This window comes from Primulina huaijiensis, chromosome 9 (genome assembly GCF_012295235.1).
Source record: "Primulina huaijiensis isolate GDHJ02 chromosome 9, ASM1229523v2, whole genome shotgun sequence".
Taxonomy (NCBI): Eukaryota; Viridiplantae; Streptophyta; class Magnoliopsida; order Lamiales; family Gesneriaceae; genus Primulina; species Primulina huaijiensis.
This window is the reverse complement of record NC_133314.1, coordinates 21534456-21555321: the sequence shown is the minus strand read 5'-3', so window position 1 is coordinate 21555321 and position 20866 is coordinate 21534456. Positions and strand designations below refer to the sequence as shown.

The following is a 20866-nucleotide window of genomic DNA, read 5'->3' as shown; positions in this document are numbered from 1 at the left end:
ATATATATATATATATATATATATATACACACATATTTTTGTATAGATATTTGTTCATACCGTGTGTGAATTATTTGATTTGTTTCCTGAAGTTGGGTTGGTGCTTTTGTTCGTATAATCAAGAGGCAAGTGAATAGGCACAAGAAATATACAAGGGAGTTTTTTGAGGAATTTTGTTGTCGTGTATGGTTGTCAGATATGCATATCCAGGCTTGTTTAACTCCCGGTGTGTGATTAATGTCAATTAAGAAATAGAGCTCGACGGTGGGACAAGCATCATCAAACGGCTGGCTTGTTGTGAGCTGCATGGTTTTGTAATTTGCTTGGAAGCCAATGACGCAGACACCAGGAAACTTCAAGCTGTATTCTTAACTGTGATGTTAATCAATTTTGCCAGGAACAGGCAAGTTTGCGGAGTTTATGGTCATTAGAGAGGTGAGAGAGCTGAGCAGCTGTGATTGGTGTGCTGTTGGGAGTTTGCTCTGTCTATTATTTTCTATTGGTTTTTCCGCCTTGATATGAAGAATGAGTGCCAGAGAAGAGGTGGCGTTGGAGTTCATATGGAAGCCTTGGTGCCACGGTCGGGGAGGAGCAATAATGGGATAATTCCTAACTCTTTTAAATCTCTTTCGAGTTACCTGAAGTTTGTTTCCTCAGGTGCCTCTACCGTGGCAGCGTCTGTGAGGTCTGCGACATCCTCTGTTGGGGAGAGGGACAGTGAGACAAACCACGATCAGGTGGGATTCTGAATTATCCATTTTTGATTTCTTGATTCTTCACCTTGGACAGGTAAGATAAATATTGGGAAATATAGCTTTTGCTGTTGTGTAATGCCTTATATGTTGGATTGCCGATGCTACTCCTGTAGGGTCTAAATTTCTAGTAAAAGCTCATTGTGTTCTTAAGATCGGATAACTTTAGTTCTTGGCAACTGAAATTCCTTCAACTAGTTGCCCGATTCCTTAAAATCGTTCATGGTTTGAGTTTTTGACATACCATCACCACTGATTAACGTGTTGTAACGCCATTGTTTCAATTACAGATTTTGAATTGTGATGGGGGTCCCAGGGATGGAAATCATAGACTTTCTGTTTGTTCGTGTGTTTCAAAACTTCTTTCTGGCTACGCAACTTGTGTTGTGCACTTATGAGGATTTGGTTTCTGTTGAGACCCCATAATTGATTTTTTTTTTTATCGGGTTCTAATTTCGTATTCATCCCAAGTAACTACATTTTGAATTTGAAAAAGCTCTGTTTCCATTTTACTGCTTTATCAAATATGATATTTTTCTTACCATTTAAGTGTTGAATTTTATTTTTGAAATAGTTTCTATATTAGTTTATATTCATATTACATTTTGTGCGTTAAAAGTGATGCTGCTGGTAGCATTTGACAAGATTATAAGAGGTACTACTAGTAATATTTTTAGTGATATCAATATGACCACATAGACAACTTCCAGACGATTTCATCATTTGGTCTACACATTTTCAAAATCATTGAAACCCAACTTTTCAAACATTTTAGCATTTACTTATGAAAAAAATGAAAGAAACCTTTTTTGAACTAAGCATGACTGCTTGACGATAAAAAAACATATCAAACAGTACATCACTAGCTTTTATAATCTAAGTGTGACCAGGCTTTGTAGAAAAAGTAAGCCAAGTTGCAAATAGTCCTTGAATTTTTGTCAAATCCAATATAATATACTTCCATGCAATGGGTGATTGCATGGGATTGTTTTTGATGTTATAACCAGGTGACATGTCAACTTCACTATTCTGGTTTGACGCTATAGCCTAACATCCTAAAATTATGACCTTCGTTTGTAGTATCGAATTGTTCAACGTTAATTCATTGATATTTTAGCTTCCTTTTCCATCTCATCCTAAGTCATTTATAATTGCTACAAATGTTAGATCCACGTGGATGAGAAATCCTTTCTGCAATTTACTTAGTTTTGCCCCAATTATTCACCTTAGGTTTTGTGGGCTGGATTTGACAAACTAGAACTTGAAAGAGGCATCACACGACAAGTTCTCTTGCTGGGGTATTGTCATGGATTTCAGGTTTGGGATGTTGAAGTAGCAGACTGTGTGCACAATCAAGTCTCCAGGAATGATGGACCTGTTTCATTCATGCAAATGTTACCAAAACCAATTTCATCTAAGGAAACTGCAGATAAATTTTCTGACAGCCGCCCATTGTTGATTATCTGTGCTGATGGATCCTTTACTGGAGATGACAACGTTCCGGAAAGGTCGGGAATTCTTCGCAATGGCTCTGTCCAACAGTGTCCTGGGCCAATTAAAAGTAGTTGTGCATCAACTGTGGTTTGGTTTTATTCCTTGAGATCTCAATCATATGTACATCTTTTAAGATTTAGGTCAATTGTCCATTTGGTGCGATGCAGCTCTCGAGTTGTTGCTGTTTTACAATCAGCTCAGGTATGTTCTGCCTCTTCTTGAATTCTTAGATTATGCTATACTATATTGCAACATGCTATTTGGCCTTGTTTGGTATATGATATACCGGTTCTACAGGTACATTGTTTTGATGCTCTTAAATTAGAGAGACAGTATACAATCCTTACCAATCCTGTTGTTACGGGGTGTTGTGGGTCAGGAAATAAAGGTTTTGGCCCCCTTGCGGTTGGTCCCCGGTGGATGGCTTATAGTGGGACTCAAGTGGAGGTTTCAAATTTTGGGCGTGTTAGTCCACAAAATCTTAATCCCTCAGCCAGCTTTCCCAATCCCACACAAAATGGAAGCCTAGTTGCACATTATGCGAAAGAGTCTAGCAAACAACTTGCTGCTGGTATATTGACTTTAGGGGACATAAGTTATAAGAAACTATCGAGGTACTATTCTGACCTGTTACTTGAAGATAATAGCAGTCAATCTGGGACTTTCCGAGTAAAGGTACACGGTGTTGCTAATGGATTTTCCCACGACGCAGACAGCGTTGGCATGGTATGCCATTTTCTTCTCATGTGTTATAGTTGAATTACTGATCTATAAAAATGAGTATTTGGATTTTCCTTGGTTCTGTTACTTTTGCCAACAGATTTATCTTGTCTATGTTGTTGTCAAGGTAACTAGACTAATTTATTTAATTTGATGTTTTCTGTCTCAAGTTGCCTCGACCGAATGCAATAGATACAAGAAAAAATTGCAATGCTAGTGCATTTTACAATACATCGGTTGGCATTGTTTTTTGTTGCAAGTTTATCCTGTTCAAACTATCTGGTTTTCTATTTGACTTTTCTTGTGTGCTCTCAATCTAATACCTGTACACATCCATGATTGCAGTGTGATATTATGTTAAGCTAAGTATAGTCCATAAATTCTTTATCAGGTAATTGTGAGAGACATTGCTAAGAAAACTGTTATAGCTCAGTTTAGGGCACATAAAAGTCCTATCCTGTCATTGTGCTTTGATCCCAGCGGTACTCTTTTAGTGACAGCTTCCGTACAAGGTCATAACATAAATGTTTTTCGAATAATGCCTGGACTTTCTGGAGAATCCTCTGGAGCAGCTTCTTATGTTCACCTTTACCGGCTGCAACGTGGTTTCACAAATGCTGTAAGAATAGGATTACGATTCTCTGTCAATGCAAGCTTCTATGCAATGAATCAGACTCGTTGTTCATGCTTTTTCAGGTTATACAAGATATAAGCTTCAGTAGTAACAGTAATTGGATTTTGATCAGTTCCTCAAGAGGGACAAGCCACCTTTTTGTTATCTCTCCTTCGGGCGGATTAGTTAGTTTTCAATCAGCTGATGCTTGTCATGTCAAAAATAATATATACAGCTTGATGTCAAACACTCCGGTTTCTGGATCATCTGATTCAGGATTACAGATGTTGACTCAACAAAACATCTGTGCATCTGGCCCTCCACTCACACTTTCTGCTGTTAGCCGAATAAGGAACGGAAATAATGGTTGGAAAAATTCAGTAAGTGGTGCTGCTGCAGCTTCAACTGGGCGGATTAGTTCACTCTCTGGAGCGATCGCATCAGCTTTCCACAATTGTAAAGGCAACGAAATTAATGTAGATTCCAGTTCTCTGAAGAAAAACTATCATTTACTTGTTTTCTCTCCTTCCGGTTGCTTGATACAATATGCTCTGCGAATATCTCCTGCACTTAATGATACTACAGGTTTGCCCATAAACATCACTTGTGAATCTAGTCTCTGCGGAGATTCAAGGATAGTGGTGGAGGCGATGCGAAAATGGAATGTTTGCCAAAAACAAAATCGCGAGGAGAGACGAGACAATATTGACGACAGCTGTAAAGTCTTTCCTGAAAGAATGGAACAGAAAAATACTACTGTATTTTCCAGCATTGTGGATACTACCACAAAACAAAATATCAGTACTGAAGAAAGGCATCGGATGTATATATGTGAAGCTGAGCTTCAGATGCATCAGATCCAGAATCCATTATGGGTGAGATCCGAGGTACTTGCAGTTTCTGTGAAGTTGCGATAGTTCTGAGTAACCTTTAATGTTCACTTTGATGATTGACATCCTCGTGTTCTTGTTCTACTTTTGTGCAGATATATTTTCAGTCAATGTCGGTTGATGCTATTAATACAAACGAAGTTTTGGGAGAGGGAGAGATTGAGATTGAAAGAGTACCCACTCGTGTGCTTGAAAGCAGACCCAAAGACTTGGTTCCAGTTTTTGATTACCTTCAAGCTCCCAAATCTCAACAAGGGAGGTATGTCGTGATGGTTCTTCAGATGCTTTTGTATCAGAATGAATTGTATATATTAGTTGAAATTTTGTATGTATTGTGCTGCCACATGTACAAGTATCTTCGATGAGGATTGAGTATGTGTGTTTCGACTACTGAAGATATATGGTTCTCCTTTTTCCATATCTTCTTGATTATCTTTCTACATTTGTCGTCGTTTTATCTTGTGAAACTGAAGTTTTAAAACACATTTCTCGTTCATCAGGGGCGACATCAATGGGCATCTTCCATTGTCCGAGAATGGCACATTCATCTGCAGGAGTAGTTCCAGTGCTTTTGACTCTGTAAACACTGGTAAAATTGTCGGTAACAAGGTGGACAAGGATGTCGACCAAACAGGGCACGGTGGTCTTCGGTTGTCCACTGAAAACAGCAGGGGCGTTATAAATACTAACAATGATTCTCCATCGGCAAATTCTCGGCTTGAGATTGTAAACACTAGAGACCACCCTGAGAATAAGAACCAACTTACACCTCTAAATAATCTAGATTGCCTGAAAAATGAAAATGGAGAATAAACTTGCAGAAAGTGACCAGTTTGACTAAGATACATCCTTTTTCTTCCAATCCTGTTAAAAGTACCGTACAGTCTTGTGCTTCTTCCTGGTTTCTTTGTTGTTTTGTTCATGTGTTGTTGGATGGACCAGGCTAATGATAAATTTCTTTTGCATCTAAGTACCACTCGACGACATCTCTGTTGGTCGGCGAGGAAGCTATTCTTTTGTTCTCCGTGAGGGTCCGCAATAAGTTTCAGAATGTGGGTTCTATATGTGGAGGATAGTGAACTAGAAACTTTTGGGGAGCGTGAAGGAAAAGTTTGCTGACATAAATCGGTGTTGGTGTCTTTAATTAGCTGATTAATGTGAATAACATAAATCATTTGACTTGTATCATTTGAAGTTTTTGTTTTTCAATGCCTCCCTTGTGGTGCTTGCATGTTTATGAGATTGTGATTTGTGAATTGTTACAAATTTCTTCTCGTTTTAATTATTACAGCATGGGCAAACTTGGATTGCGCAGTAATTCCTCGACACGATTCATTTTCAAATTTAGAATATAATTTTTTGATGGAGAGGTTTTGAATTTTGATGTCGTGGTTCCATATCCTAGGAACAAACTAGAACGATAGTAGGGATGTAAACGAACCAAACCGTTTGTGAGTTATTAGAAGCTCGATTCGATAAAAGCTCGTTTAATGAGGCTCGTTAAGATAAACAAGCCAAATTCAAGCTTTACATTATTCGGCTCGTTAGCTCGTGAACATGTTCGTTGGTAAGTTCATGAGTAATCTTTTAGATGAAAAAATAATAGTTTTGATATTTGATTTATTGATTTTGCATATTATTTATGAAATATATAGAAAAATCTATTAAATTTATTTATTATAATAAATTTACAAATTTTAATAAGAATAATATATTTTTCTTTAAATATATAATTTACTTTTTAATTAATTTAATGAAAATTTAAATGTATAATTCATATTTATTAAGTTTGTTTAGGCTCGATAAAGACTTGAATAAGCTCGTGAGCCATGCATATATTCATTAAATAAAGCTCGAGCTCGGCTCGATTATAAACGAACCAAACTCAAACATTCAAGAGTTCGGCTCGGCTCGACTCGATTACATCCCTAAACGAGAGCAACAATCTTTCGTTACTTTCTAAAAAAGAATTTTTTAAATTATAAATTCAACCCCTCTTCAATTAAGGGAATAATTATAGGGTCTAATCACATTCTCAATCTCGCTGTGCTCTAGAATTTTCTTAAAATAAAATATAAAAAAACAAAGAAGTCATTTTCCATTTAGAAATTATGGCAATGTGTAAGACAACAGCAGCATTTTCCGATATGCACTTCATGTGGAGGCCAAGTGAAGCAACATCAAATTGCTACTCACTATTTAATTCAAAGAACGTATTTTCTGTCTCTTTTTTCTAACTTCCCTTCTTCGAAATCAAGCCACCATGCAAACCATTCTCGGTCTCCAGTCTTTTTCCATCAAACAACCTCTTCCCTGTCCAAAATAATACTAACCCCACCGAATAAGAAAATAAAACATAATAAAAAAGAGATTCAATACATATATAACCTTCATGCTAAGCGAGGTTAGGTGATGGATAGCAACCCTGAATACACTCACAAAAACAGCTTTCCTCTCTAACATTTAGAGGCTATCAGCAGGTTTGCCTTGGTAAATGAATCATAGGTAGCTAGAATCTGTGAGTTCTTGTTTTTTGTTAGTGTTCTTGAATATGCAGCTGTATATGTCTCCGAGCTTGAGGCATGTTACTTTCTTGCCTGCAAAAAATGTCAGGGAGCTGATCAAAGCGAAGATTGGTTCGAGACTATTGTCGTATAGAATGCTTTTCTATGCTCTTTTGCTTTTCACCTTTCTTCTTCGGTTCATGTTTGTGTTAACTGCAGTTGATACTATTGATGGAGAAGCCAAGTGTTTGACAATAGGTATGCCAGTCACTTGTGTGTGTGTGTGTGTGTGTGATAGGAAAATATACTTGGTATCAATATATCTCGCATTACAAAAATATATAAAAGAATTTAATGTTTCTGAGAGTGAGGATACAGATTACATGGTCTCTTGAAATTGTGAATGTCCTCATTAATAATAAATTGAGCATGTATATCCAAGAAAAAATAAAAAAATCACGAATGCAGGGTTAAATTATCTTGCTACTCTGTTGTTCAAGTCCTCGATATTCGGGATCCTTGTTCAATTTAACAATCAATCTATGGATTTCTAGCAGCCATTACTTGGTTTCTCATAAAATCATGTTTTCTTGATTAAATGTAGGTTGCTTGGGAAAAAAATTAGGTCCGAGAATTATGGGAAGAAGACTTGAATTGACGGTGAGTAAATGCCTAAATTAAATTGCTTCAACATGATGATCACATAGACATCACTTCATATTTCTGTACCACTTGGCAGCATGGAGTTGTGCCTGAATTCCGAACATAAAAATGATTTCTCTCTATTTGCACACACGTCTGAATCTAATTTACGAGGGTAAAAATATTCTTGGTTCTTGTCAGGTTCCTGAAGTAATATATCAAATACTGGAAGAACCCGTTAACCAAAGTGAAATACAAGCAGGACAAGAAATTCCCCAAACGCTGGAAGATTTTATAGCAGAAATAAAGGATGAAAGACCTGATGCTAAGACTTTTGCTGCTAAACTCAAAACTATGGTATTATGCACCAATGTTAACTTATTTATCTTGAAATAATTTTCTTTATAGTATGAAGATGCTTCAATAAATAAGCTACCTCTATTGCTAGTGACAATTAAATGATCTCTATATTTATTACAGGTTTCACTGCTTGAACAAAGAACAAGAACTGCGAAAATTCAGGAATACCTGTATCGTCACGTCGCCTCTAGCAGCATCCCTAAGCAGCTTCATTGCCTTGCTCTAAGACTAGCAAATGAGCACTCTACTAATTCTAATGCTCGACTCCAGATTCCTTTGGCAGAATTTGTACCTGCCCTTGTTGATAACTCGTTCTTTCACTTTGTCCTTGCTTCTGACAACATTATTGCTGCAGCTGTTGTGGCAACATCACTTGTTCAAAATTCGTTGCACCCGGAAAAATTAGTCCTCCACATAATAACCGATAGAAAGACCTACTACCCTATGCAGGCTTGGTTCTCGCTACACCCTTTAACACCTGCAATAATAGAGGTAAAAGCCTTGCATCATTTTGATTGGTTTGCGAAGGGGAAAGTCCCAGTTTTGGAGGCAATGGAGAAAGATCAAAAAGTGCGCTCACAGTTTAGGGGCGGTTCATCAGCTATTGTGGCAAATAATACTGAAAAACCATATATTATCGCAGCAAAGTTGCAAGCACTCAGCCCCAAGTACAATTCATTGATGAATCACATTCGGATACATTTACCCGAGGTGAGTCTCGAAAATTCGAAATCACATGGCCCTCACAAAGTTCTTGACAACATTAATATTAACTGCGCACAAATTTGCTGCAGTTGTTTCCAAGTCTAAACAAAGTAGTATTTCTGGATGACGACATTGTGATTCAAACTGATCTTTCACCTTTGTGGGACATTGATTTGAATGGAAAGGTCAATGGAGCAGTTGAAACGTGTAAAGGAGAGGACAAATTTGTGATGTCAAAGAAGCTCAAAAGCTATTTGAACTTTTCTCATCTTCTGATAGCGAAGAACTTCGATCCTAATGAATGTGCATGGGCTTATGGCGTGAACATTTTTGATCTAGATGCTTGGAGACGAACAAACATAAGCAAGACATACCTTTATTGGCTAGAAGAGGTGAGATCTTAAGATTACATCTGGAGACACTTTCTTCATTTAGGAGTAGTCAAAATATGAACACAGGTGGATTCTCTGATAATGCCTTTTCTCACTATTGCAGAATTTGAAGTCGGATTTAAGTTTGTGGCAGCTTGGAACCTTACCTCCTGGTCTAATAGCTTTTCATGGTCATGTCCACATTATTGATCCGTTCTGGCACATGCTTGGATTAGGGTACCAGGAAAATACAACATTTACAGATGCTGCTAGTGCTGGTGTCATCCACTTCAACGGCAGAGCGAAGCCTTGGCTAGATATAGCATTTCCACATCTGCGGCCCCTATGGACAAAATACGTTGACTTCTCTGATAAATTCATAAAGGGCTGTCATATAAGGGCATCATAGATAAATTTTATCCATGAAAATGATCTAGTCTCTTTACCCCTGTAAATGAGAACGCGGGGAACATGTGTACAGTTTTTCACAGCTTTAATGATCTCTGAGAGTGAGTAGAGGATTCAAATTTTGAGATCTCGTTTCTAATAAGTTCTTGTTATCTTATCTTGCATTCATTCATTTTTATTATATTCTAAAAGGAAACGTTCAAATTTTTGTGCATTCGTATTTGTCAAACACCCCAGCCTCAGGCATCAAAATTCTGGAAACAGTCTTTTTCTTAGGTCTTGATATTATTATGGCTTGGCATTTATGATTAAAGAAACTGAAGACAGGTAAAAGAAGACTGGAATCAATCACAAAAAAGCAAAGCTTAGTTATCAATCAATCAACATTTCCGTTTGTCATATTTCATCGAATTAAACAAAAGACCATGAAAATTCTCAGAGCATCAAGAATAACAAGATGTGTATCGTCGACAGGCATTCTCAATAGTACATTTTTGCTTACTTCTTCCCAGTTACATTTGAAACCAAGTCTTTCAAGAACTTGGCTGATTTTGTAACTGGGGAGTTGATAGCCATGAGATTATACAAAACATTCTCGACCTCGGTGATGGATGGCTGTGCTTTGAACCTCGAAAAAACTCTCAACTGGTCTTCCTCCTCAACAAAAACATTCCATTTCTCACAGCTCAAAACACCATCTCACACACTTAAATATTGCATCTTTCCTCTTACTCAAAATCTCTCTAACCTCCAATCCTATAAACGAATAAACCTCCTCGAATGAGGCAACAAAACCACTCAGCTCATCGAAATCTATCTCCTCTTCAAATGCCCACTTGGGTTTGCTGTCAGTAACTGTCTTCATAACCGCCAATCGAGAAGCCTCCGGATCCATGAACACAGCTACATCAGCCGAATTCACAGTTCGGACATCCTCGTCAAGAACTGATGAAATCTCAACGTTTTGGACAAAAGTGCCAGGTTAGCGAGAATCAAAGGCGTTAATGGCAGCTTCGGTTAAGCTCTGGTTGGGCCATAAAATTAGACTTCTGATTTGTAGGCTTTTTCATTTAATGGGCATCTTTCCAAAGATCTCAACAGCCAATTGAGAGAGAGACGCGGGTGAGTCATCAATTATCGGAATTTCAACGCGGAATCTTGGTTGCTTTAATTTCTTGAGCTTTCCTGCGCGTTTCGGGTTGTTGAGGGGTTTCTCTAAGGTGGACGTATATAAGTGAAGTCTTGGCTTGGAGAATGGCTTCTTCTTTTGTGGATGGCGGATTGGAAGAAGATATGGAACAGACTGGGAATAGATGCGAGATTCCTCATTTTCGCGTATACTTTCCCTTTTTATGGAAGATAAACAGATGGGAGCTATGATTCTGCTCGTGTTGCGATGCAAACAAAAAAGCAACGAGGGAGTTGTAGTTGGTTTGAAATTGGATGAAGGTTTTGAAGTCATGGTAGTTTGCACAGGAATCTTCAACAGTTTGGAAGCCATTGTAGCTGTCAAAAAGAGAAGCCATTCTGTTTGTGAATCGCAGTTGGGAAATATAAATAGCGACAAGGGAAAACAGATGGGAAAATTTTGAGCCTCAAAAATTCTAGAAAATAGATTAGACTTTGGGTTATCTTTGGCGGCATCGAACAGGTCGACTCAAGTTTACTTCTTTGGTATCCATAGCTTAGGTTTATGTCTAAATGGTCTATGCTACTGAATATTGTTAACCCCAACCAAAAAACCTTGCAAAAGTTACATATAGAAACTATATAACCTATGGCATTTTCAGAGCTGTTGCAATCTGCCAATCCCCAGAAAATCGCAGTTTTGCTTGGGCGTAGAAACATATCAATCCACAAGCAATTTCTCAGACTTGGAGGATGCGTTTGGCTGGAGCGGGAGAATTTTTATGAAAATGTAAATGCAACATAACAGATTTACTTAAGTTTACAAGTAGAGACCAGAACAAACTAAATTAAAAGTTAAGACAATAGCGATTGTCCCAATTATCCATGAGATCCCAGGCAGAGAAGGTTCAGCAAAAACTAAAAACAGACGATAACATAGACAAATGATTTCAACAATTGGACCATGACTCGGATGGCACCATTGCAGGATACCATTGCCAACTTAGGCAACCGGCGGGCGAAGGACATGGTCCTGAGAAGTATCAACAGCTGCAGGTGGCATGAACTGCCACATCGCGACCCCAGGGTAACTGATGATAGGCACCAATTTGTTGCCAATGGCTTGGTTTTGAGCAGCAAATGCGGCAGGAATGGGGGGAGGAGCTGGTAAAAAGCCAGGTTGGGGTACATTTGTCGTCTTGAGTTGCTGCTCTAGCTTCTCCTTTTCCGCCTTTAACCTTTGCTTTTCATCCCGTAGCTCATTTTTTTCAGCCTATTCTCAAAAACAAAACACAGAAGAAAACAGAATTAGATTGATCACATCTCAAAGTCCACGATCCCTATCAGCAAGTCAACACGGTGAAACACAGAAAACATAGATAATTACTTCTTTCTAAATAGTAAGCTTCTAATCAGCTGAAATTACCCTTGGATCATGAAATTGATAAAGATTCACATGCAAAGTGAAAGATGAGAAATCCCTGTCCTACCTTAAGCTCCTTAATCTTCTCGTGGAGATTTGAATTCGAGTCTTTCAGCTTCTGAGCTTCACCTCTCAGCTGAGTCACCATTCGAACAGCATCAACCAAAATAGCAGCCTTGTCTGTTTTCACAGGTCTACCAGGCTCTAGGACAGCGCCCAATTCCAGAAACCTAAAAGGTGCACAATTAAGTCACTGAAGAGTAAAACATAGAGCGAATATGGAAACACAAAAGGGTAAGTGATTACTTGTCGTTTAGCCGATCCCTCCGTTGTTTTTCTCTGCATGCCTTGGAGCTTGATGGAGTACACAATTCAGTTCGAGATCTTTGAAGAGTAAAACAAGTGAGACAACCATAGACCGGTCTTGAGAGATAAAGACTTGACCAATTAAACATCAATATAGTTTTACAAAATCAAAATTAGGATACAGAGCGGAACTGGCCACCTCCTTTCTTTTCAACAAAAGCCAAACTTTATCATACCTCTTTTTTGAGCCAGTTTCCTTCTGAACCCCCGATTCTTCAAATGAGCCGCCATCAGTTTCCCCACTAGAACCAGATAAAATCAAAATATAAATAACACTATAACAGTGATGGATATTGCTTACTGCCTGAAAATGCGAAGGAAAAAAAAGTACAACAAAACAAGACTGATGCAGCTGTGTATAAATCGTAATTCTTCAGAACCATAACAAAGCAATCAATTACAACAACGGGCTAGGTACTCAACATTCTCATGTTATAAAGAAAAAAAGACCATCACCGTCCATAGAAAATTTCAAGCAGAAACCACACAGCAACTTACTCTCACACAATATAACAATCTAAATGGATTATTAGACTTAAAGTAATTCATATAACAATTGGTTTCACTCAATCCCATCTAAGAAATGAATTTCCCAGTAAATACTCAAAATTCAAAGAAAATTCTCCATGTATCCTAACAAATAAATGAACCCCAATAAATACTTGTAAAAAGACAAATACAACTATGCCGATAATGGAACCATTGGGTCACCCCTCAGACCAAAAGTACTAAAATTTCATGTCTAATTATTAAAAATATTGAAATCTATCCCACCTCGTCCGAAAAATTCTTAGGTGCACGATTGACATAAATGAAACAAAAACTCGCCAAAGAACAAATCTTTATTGATTACGAGAACAAATGATTCATAATCTTGAAGTACCCGACATTCGATGAGCAGTTCAAGGCTTGCACGGACCAAGAAAACCCAGAATTCGGAGCAGATAAATTGGTATCGAGAACAGGGATATCCTCAAACCCATAATCGTAAAGCCAATTCGTGTTCTCCGGAGAAACCATCTCCGATCAGCAGCCAGTAAAAGGGGAAAACCCTTGAAAGAGATAGATTCCAACAAAGAAAAAAGGTTTTGATGGACGCGATGGGATTGATTGGGCGTCTGCGCAAATGATTTGAGAAGAAAATGGATTCTCACGTGAGTCTAAAGCGGAAATTGGAAATCCAACTGGGAAATGATTTTTTAATAGTTTACTATTATACATTTTAAGATTAGAATCGTGCTCTTGTGAGACGTTCTCACGGATCTTTATCTGTGAGACGGATCAACTCTACCGATATTCACAATAAAAAATAATAATCTTAGCATAAAAGTAACACTTTTTCATGGATGACTCCAAATAAGATATCTGTCTCACAAAATACGACTTATGAAATCGTCTTACACAAATTTTTACTTTAGAATTAATAATCAAAAGCTATTTGGGATTTATAACAAAAAAATAAGAATACAATAAAAGGAGATTCCCCATAGGAATCAGACACAGCAAGTGGCGACGCACTATTGTCTCCACTCACTTTGTGCAATGGTTAAAACCTTATTCATATTACTTTAAAACAATTTTACATTACCTATAAATATAATTAGTTACATTGAAAATAATTAAGTTATAATAATTTAAAAAACCAAATCTCAAGGTCCGTTATAAAAAAAGAAAGAAAGAAATCAATAAATGAGGCAAATTGTCTTGGTTGTCCTTTGGTTGGTTATCCAATTTTGGTAAATTGGGTTAAATGCTGAGGTGTTTGGTTGCTATTTGTGAATGGTGATGAAAGAAGGATTTGAGACTTGTGGTTCTGAAGCCTTTGGGAAAATGATGCTCAATCATTGTCGCCTTGTGTTTTTCTACTCGTCCCATTCCAAAAGAACTCGAATGATTTTTTTTCAAGAAAGAAAATCCAAGCTAAGTTGAGATGATAATAAAAGACAAAGTATAAGAACCAATTAATCCTTATATAATTTTAAACATTTGATTTTTTGTAATTATTGTCTTATATGATTTTCTACAAACTCAATTATACCATGATCATTCTCGTTGGACTCGATCCATTTATAAAACAATCATACGACGAGGATACAATATATAATATATAAATCTATGTTATGATATAGCAAAAAAAAGTCAATAATTAATCTGTCTCCGTTTAATAAAACAATAAAATTCTTAAATCATTAATTATTTAAATTATAATTTTTCCTTAAGATATTGATAACTTATAAGTTTTTGATCAAATTTTGTGTTGGTGTGGTTGAGAATGCTATTGTTTCAAAATTGAGTAAATAACAAATGAAAAAAAAAAGGCGATTAAACAAAATTTTGATGACATGCTGTCAGCATCCAAGATGACATCGCCATTATTCCCTTAACGGTCGGTGTGTCACATCCCAAGTCTTAGTGATATTTCTAAATTGGGAAGTTGCTTATATATTGAACTCAGCTAGTGTATATATTTTATTTGACATCTTCGTCAGATCATAAATTGTTTATATAATTAAATTGTTTATATAATTAAATCGTTTATATAAATTAAATTGTTTATATAAAAATTATATAAACAAAATCTATTTTTTTCCTTTTAATGTGATAATTGTGTCCTCGTGATATTTTTGCATTCACGAGTTTCCACTAATTTGATCTAAAACTACGAGAGAAGAAAGGATAAATATTAGTTTATTTCCCGTTATGTATGGCCCAAAAATGAGTTAGTGTTAGGTTTTTTTTAAATATATATTTCAGAGTATTAATGAAGGTAAAAAAGTATATCGAAAAATTAAGACAAGATTATGTTCTTATTGTTGTATTTTATCGAGTGAGTTTATGTTACACTAATTTGTTGTTGTATAAGATGTTTACGCGAATTCTCATTTCAAAATAAAAAATATGAGATTGATCAGTATTTTTAGTGAGATGTTCGCGCGAATATCTTATACATACACACCAGACGAGAGGAACACAGACTCACTCTTTTTATCTCCACCGTAATTGATTTATTGCTCTGACCTCATTAGATGCATATCCTATGCCCGCTTTTGGTAGTTTTTATTTATTATTGTTGTGTCACCAGAAGAATTTAAAAAAAAAAACGAGAACAAAATTTCAACTATCAAAACAATTATATGATGGTATTGTGGAAAGTGATGTGTGGAATCCATACAAAAAAGTAAAGAAGCGAGGACATCAATAATTCTTTTTCTTTTTAAAAATGAAGGTGTTTGTTTACTTACTGTTGAGCATACACAAAGCAACTTCCTAAATCACGCCTTGCTGCCGACTAGCCTAATCTAATATTAATTCTCGAAAGCTAATTTCAATCTACCAATCTCAAAGCTTAAAAACATGCAAAAATAAAACTCAAATCTCATGCTTTCTTGGCAAGAATAGAGTTCAAGAAAACATGAGTTTACATTTGAACGTGAGATGCTAGAAAGCATTGGTAATTATAAGTTATAGCTACAAACTAAAGAGGTATAATCGGATACAATTCAAATCAGTGAAAGCAAGGCTTAGACCATCCCTGCTGTAGCTGGTTACATACCCAAGTATTGTACTCCTTACGCTATACAAATTATAAGCAACTGTTGGTTGTTAAAGGCGCCTTCAGCCGTCGTCATGTTAAAAAAAGCCTCAAATGCCACAAGTGTTCATAAATAAACACTCAATTTCCTGACAATGTAATCGATTGAATCAATTACCTAGCCGATGCTCAGACGAGAGTCTGTAGTTCTTATATTGGTTTGTCTCCTTGGGATGCCAATTTCACAAGCATTAACCCTTGCTGCAAAACGAAGTGAACATAGAGATTCACCCGTAGATGAAGGATCTGGTGAAACGTTGACAAACATCAAGGTCTTTGAATCTCCACCTAAGCAAGGCTAGAGAAAAATAAAAAACAATGTAACCACATAAAAAGGCATAAAACCCCACATGGCCAAAAAATATTGGGCCTTAAAAATCTATGGCAATTCCCTCAAGGTAGCATCCATATTAGGGCACAAATTACCTGGAGAAGATAGGTGAGTTTGGAATTCCTAAACGGTATATGCTCCTCCTTTTTAGCCAAGGCAAAAATGACATCGCTCAGAGATGATAGGCTCTTGTTGATGGCCTGATATATACAAATATACATAGTCATAAAAAGGTAAATCAGTCAAGACCAAGCCATAAACCTTGAAAAAAAATAAAGATAATTGTTGCTCGGTTACACCTGTGTTTCTTTCAGTCTATCCCCAGTGGAACCACTTTTAGATAGACGCTCACTACCAGCCAGGTCAATTAAATTCAGCACACCTTGAACTTGTTGATCGATGCCCTAAAAATACAAAAGAATACAATGTAGGATTTGAAGCCATGTAAGTTGAAAACCCAAGTTTGGAATCACTAAGGCAGGTGCAAATACCTCATTAACACCCACTATTCGCAAGGTGAAGACAAAATGACTCCTTGAAGACTGTTCATTCATTTGAGTTTTCCCTACAGACCTGGAAAAGAACAACAAAAAAGAATTTCGAAGAGAAGGAAAAGATCAACCTCTTGGAGTGATTCTAATTGAATAATCTAAATATCATATGGTGTAAGGGAATCCTAAAATCATGTTAGTAATTTTCATCAATTTCACCACCTAAAGTTACTTTAAAAATTATGACACATAAAAAACTAAATGTCAGAACTACTTGAGAGTGACGATTCATTTCCAAGTTATCAAGGCCTATTAAAAACATAAAAGTGAAGGGGCTTTACCTGCTTTGTGATGCGCGCTCTAAAAGATAGGAAACCTCTCTGCTGCTTCGAACATCCACAATTGTAAGATCAGAGACGCTGGTATTGCCATTTGCATCATGCTTGATGGCATATTGCTTTCCAGCATTATCTAGTCGTGACGCATCAAAACCTGATCTATTTGGTGCCAACAAGTCTCGTATTGTTTCATTATATATTTCAAGCATTGACACCTGCAAAGTAATTAATTCGAACCCGTTACACATTTTTTAGAGAAGAGGCAACAATGTAAACAAATTACTCACTTGCATCTCATACTTCCATCCTTGAGATTGAAGAATTTGCCTAGTCTCAAACACTTGCTCCAGTGATCGCGGGATCAAGCCTTTATGATCCTGGATTCCCGGTGTGCCCATCATTGTATAAGTTTTGCCCGAACCTGTTTGTCCGTAGGCAAAAATACATACCTGATCGAAAGTTTCTTTTTATCATTTTGTTGAATTAACTTCTCACTGACAACCAAAAACAAATCATTCTTCACGCAGATTTAATCCTTACAAATAGCAAACAACTAAAATAAAATTTGCTTGTTCAGCTCGCTGCTTCTTAAGGAGGTCCAACATATAAAATCCCCATAATCATATCACGAGCAATCAATAAACTCTCTAAAAACAGGAAAAGCTTGCAGTCTCAAACTAAATTTAAGTTCATTAGTCCTCAAATTTTGCGAAAGTTATAAATTCAACTTTTATCGTACGGCCATTAACGTATCACACGCGTTCTATATAAGGATAAATTACATGTAATGGAGAGCAGCAGGTAATACAAAACCTTATAACCATCCAAGGCACTCTGGACTAGCTGTGATATCTCTACAAAAACATCCTCTTGGGACGCATCAGCCATAAAAACTTTGTCATAAGAGAAAGAATGCTTTTGCCCTTGGAAGAAAATAAAAACGATAATAAATTAGGAGAGATATCTGAAAAAGTATGAAGGATAGTTAGGACAAGATAGTTTACAAATGTTCAACAATGAAGACTCACCATTTTGGCATAAGTCAATGCTTCGACCCTGTGTTTCCATTGATGTTGGGAATGATAAAATTTTGCTGTCAGATGTAGGTTCATCAGCTAACAGTGGTCTCACCCGACAAAATACACGGATATTTCCTTTTAACTCCTGCGTTAACAAAAGGATCTTGTTAAAATATTCTCACTTAGTTAAATGACTAAATTATTTCACTAAAACAAAGAAGAAACTAACGTCTAACAAAAAACTAGTAGGATAAATTGAAATAGTAATGATTGCAAATCTAATACCAAAATTGTGTTATGTAGTTTTTTCCGAAGTTTCTCTCCTTCGAAAATTTTCAAATCAGCATCAGCTAGTCGATTCTGCAGCTGGAGAATTAAAGTCTTTTGCTCCTCAAATTCACGTCTTGATTCCATTGCAGATAAATCAGAAATCTGGTAAAATGACTCGTGAGATCAGATGAACGTATTACACCAAGATTAGCAAACGGTATGCAACTCTATAGTAGCTACAATTCTGTATCAAGATCGGAAAAAATCATATTATCAAAACTAAACCTGAAATTCCTTCTGCACCAAAGCTAGTTGCTCTTGTAATCGTTTATTTTCCGCACTTTGAGCCACGCATGTAGACTTTAAAAAATAAAATTTTGTTAAATTTGCGTTTTAGATATAAAATAAGCAACAATGTATGAAAATCGAAACCTCAAGATTATTTGCTGATGCCTCCATTGCATCCAACTGCGCAAAGTATTTTCCAGTACTTTCTTTATATTTTTCTACTTCCTCTGTTAAAGCACTCACTTGCAACAATCGACGGTCCCGATCATCTCTTACTTGTTGCAGATCACTTCTCAAACAAGCAACTTCACTGCCTAGTGCTTCTTTCTGTTTCACAGCCTCATCTTGTAATTTCTTCCAGGATCAAACATTAGGACACATGTGCAAGTGGAAAAGTATTAGTAAACTCGTAAAAAGCAACCTACCAATATTTTTAGACAAATTGTGAAGCACAATCAATCAGGTTAAAAAATAACAGTTACAGACATAACTCATGTATTTAGCATTGAACATAAGAATTTCTAAGGGTTAGTTTTGTATGGTTGTGAGGGTTCAGGGAAAATACTTGATATGTTTGACGTTGTTTTTTAGGGAAATAGAATTGCTACCTTAAACATAAAAAATATCAGATGTTAAAATAAATTATCGTCAAAATGTTATGCATATTGACTAGAATAGAACAAAGAATGAAATCATTAAGTAGGCAGACTAAATCATTATTCACTACCCCTCAGAAAATCACGCAACAACAGGTCATACAGATCCACAGGAAAAAAAAAAAGCATCAAACCAAGTGGTAAAAACAGGTACCTTAGAAGATGTAAGCTGCTCTTGCAAAGACGTATAACGGCCCCTCAAAGTGCTGAGATTTTCTATCACTGCTGACTTTTCCTTTTCAACTTGCTTGAACGTATCATTTGTTGCATGAAGTTCGGATTGAAGTCTGCTATTGTACTGCTGTAAACTTGTGTTATACTCCTGTAACCTCTTGTACATATCATTCAATGATTGTATCTGTAGAAGGCAAAGAGAGTCAACAGCAAGAACATTTTCACTGTGACATCTAAAAAAACTCAATGGGAAACATACTGCCAATTATTCTACATAGTACTTACCTTTTGGTTTGCGCCGATATTGTCTTCTTGCGCTCTCTTCAGGTCTTCCGTGAGGGAAGCTTGCAATCTCTGAGTAGCAAGTCGAGAATCTCTCTCTCTTGCCAAAGAATCCAATGCTTCCTGGTAATTGCATTTCATAATTTTGTTTTTTAATAAAATGTAACACAACTTGGATATCTAAAAGCCATGTTCATAATTTCGTGATTCGTAAATCCGTTACCAATTTATCCGTTTCTTCCTTGGCAAATTTTTCTTGCAGCGACTCCGAATTTTTTCTCAACTCCGTGATAATTAAATTAAATTCATCCTCCTTGGCCTTCATGAATAACTCTGACAAAATTAAAAAAACGGAACACGTTATAAAATTAAATCCATAGATTGACTTATTTCTTAATGAGTAACATTCTTACGCAAAATCAAAACATTGGACGAGCAAATAAAGAACACACGTACCCAATTCATTGCATTTCTTGTGAGCAAGTTCCAACAAATTCTTCAATTTATCCTGCTCTACTATATAATTTCCTTCAAGCTGTTGGAACCACCTGATACATTGCTTGAGACGTTTTATAATCTCAAGCATCTGCTCACTTTTTTCCTACAGAAAGATACAGATTAAAAAACAAGTGTACTCATTGATGCTTTCAAATCTGAAGCAGATTCGCAGTTACTTCATTACGCTACCATGTAACATAAGATCATGTGCGGTACAAAATAATGATCAAATTATAAAACAAATATCGATGAATAATGGCCGTACCTTATAGTTATATTTGTTTTTGATTCTCGGTTTCTCAGTAAGCAGTGCCTCCACATCCTCTTTTGTGAACTCAATTACACCACATTCAGAGCCAGAGTTGCTTGGCGGCCCACTACTAGGAGGCAGATCTTGGCCCCCATTTAGTACCGAAAACGCGTGTCTAGTTTGTACCCGTGCCCCCGTGTTCGGTGCCATTTTTGAATTTCCGATCCTCCGCCTTTTATCCACCGAAACCTAAACACCACATTTAAACAAGGAAAAAATAGAATCATAACTCATCCCCCAA

At 36.6% G+C, this 20866-nt stretch overlaps 4 protein-coding genes, 1 long non-coding RNA gene and 1 pseudogene across 8 annotated transcripts; 2 read left to right on the top strand and 4 right to left on the bottom strand.

The window, feature by feature from the left end:
• The first annotated feature begins 10 nt into the window (after positions 1-10).
• On the top strand, positions 11-5785 carry LOC140984257 (autophagy-related protein 18f-like). 3 transcript variants are annotated; one of them, XM_073451531.1, is made up of 8 exons: positions 11-210; positions 398-737; positions 1983-2447; positions 2544-2972; positions 3358-3585; positions 3663-4466; positions 4565-4728; positions 4970-5785. In XM_073451531.1, exons 2-8 carry the CDS (start codon positions 519-521, stop codon positions 5280-5282), a joined length of 2622 nt encoding a protein of 873 aa, XP_073307632.1. In that variant the 5' UTR covers positions 11-210; positions 398-518; the 3' UTR covers positions 5283-5785. The 3 variants fall into 3 exon arrangements, with proteins under 3 accessions (XP_073307632.1, XP_073307633.1, XP_073307634.1); XM_073451532.1 differs by having other exon boundaries at positions 11-737; positions 3663-4454; XM_073451533.1 differs by lacking the exon at positions 11-210 and having other exon boundaries at positions 536-789.
• Positions 5786-6863: 1078 nt separating this feature from the next.
• On the bottom strand, positions 6864-9355 carry LOC140984392 (uncharacterized). Of its 2 annotated transcripts, none has more exons than XR_012176607.1 (3): positions 9219-9355; positions 8144-8453; positions 6864-7066 (listed from the first exon to the last, which is right to left on the bottom strand). It is a non-coding gene; the product is annotated as an uncharacterized lncRNA (long non-coding RNA). The 2 variants fall into 2 exon arrangements; XR_012176608.1 differs by lacking the exon at positions 9219-9355 and adding an exon at positions 8556-8688.
• Positions 7021-9637, top strand: LOC140984390 (probable galacturonosyltransferase 12). The gene is made up of 6 exons (XM_073451781.1): positions 7021-7231; positions 7578-7633; positions 7817-7972; positions 8096-8686; positions 8770-9072; positions 9176-9637. The coding sequence occupies exons 1-6, from the start codon at positions 7021-7023 to the stop codon at positions 9458-9460; spliced, it is 1602 nt and encodes a 533-aa protein (XP_073307882.1). The 3' UTR covers positions 9461-9637.
• A 166-nt stretch (positions 9638-9803) lies between these two features.
• On the bottom strand, positions 9804-10960 carry LOC140983967 (uncharacterized; annotated as a pseudogene).
• A 385-nt stretch (positions 10961-11345) lies between these two features.
• LOC140984391 (transcription factor ILR3-like) lies at positions 11346-13563 on the bottom strand. The gene is made up of 5 exons (XM_073451782.1): positions 13260-13563; positions 12553-12618; positions 12317-12394; positions 12078-12240; positions 11346-11860 (listed from the first exon to the last, which is right to left on the bottom strand). Exons 1-5 carry the CDS (start codon positions 13394-13396, stop codon positions 11591-11593), a joined length of 714 nt encoding a protein of 237 aa, XP_073307883.1. The 5' UTR covers positions 13397-13563; the 3' UTR covers positions 11346-11590.
• A 2177-nt stretch (positions 13564-15740) lies between these two features.
• On the bottom strand, positions 15741-20814 carry LOC140984578 (kinesin-like protein KIN-14N). Its single transcript, XM_073452110.1, has 16 exons — positions 20581-20814; positions 20274-20418; positions 20041-20150; positions 19821-19940; positions 19516-19719; positions 18850-19059; positions 18703-18777; positions 18433-18579; positions 18157-18292; positions 17942-18051; positions 17416-17577; positions 17132-17343; positions 16791-16872; positions 16599-16703; positions 16395-16499; positions 15741-16266 (listed from the first exon to the last, which is right to left on the bottom strand). The coding sequence occupies exons 1-16, from the start codon at positions 20773-20775 to the stop codon at positions 16087-16089; spliced, it is 2298 nt and encodes a 765-aa protein (XP_073308211.1). The 5' UTR covers positions 20776-20814; the 3' UTR covers positions 15741-16086.
• Positions 20815-20866: the final 52 nt, after the last annotated feature.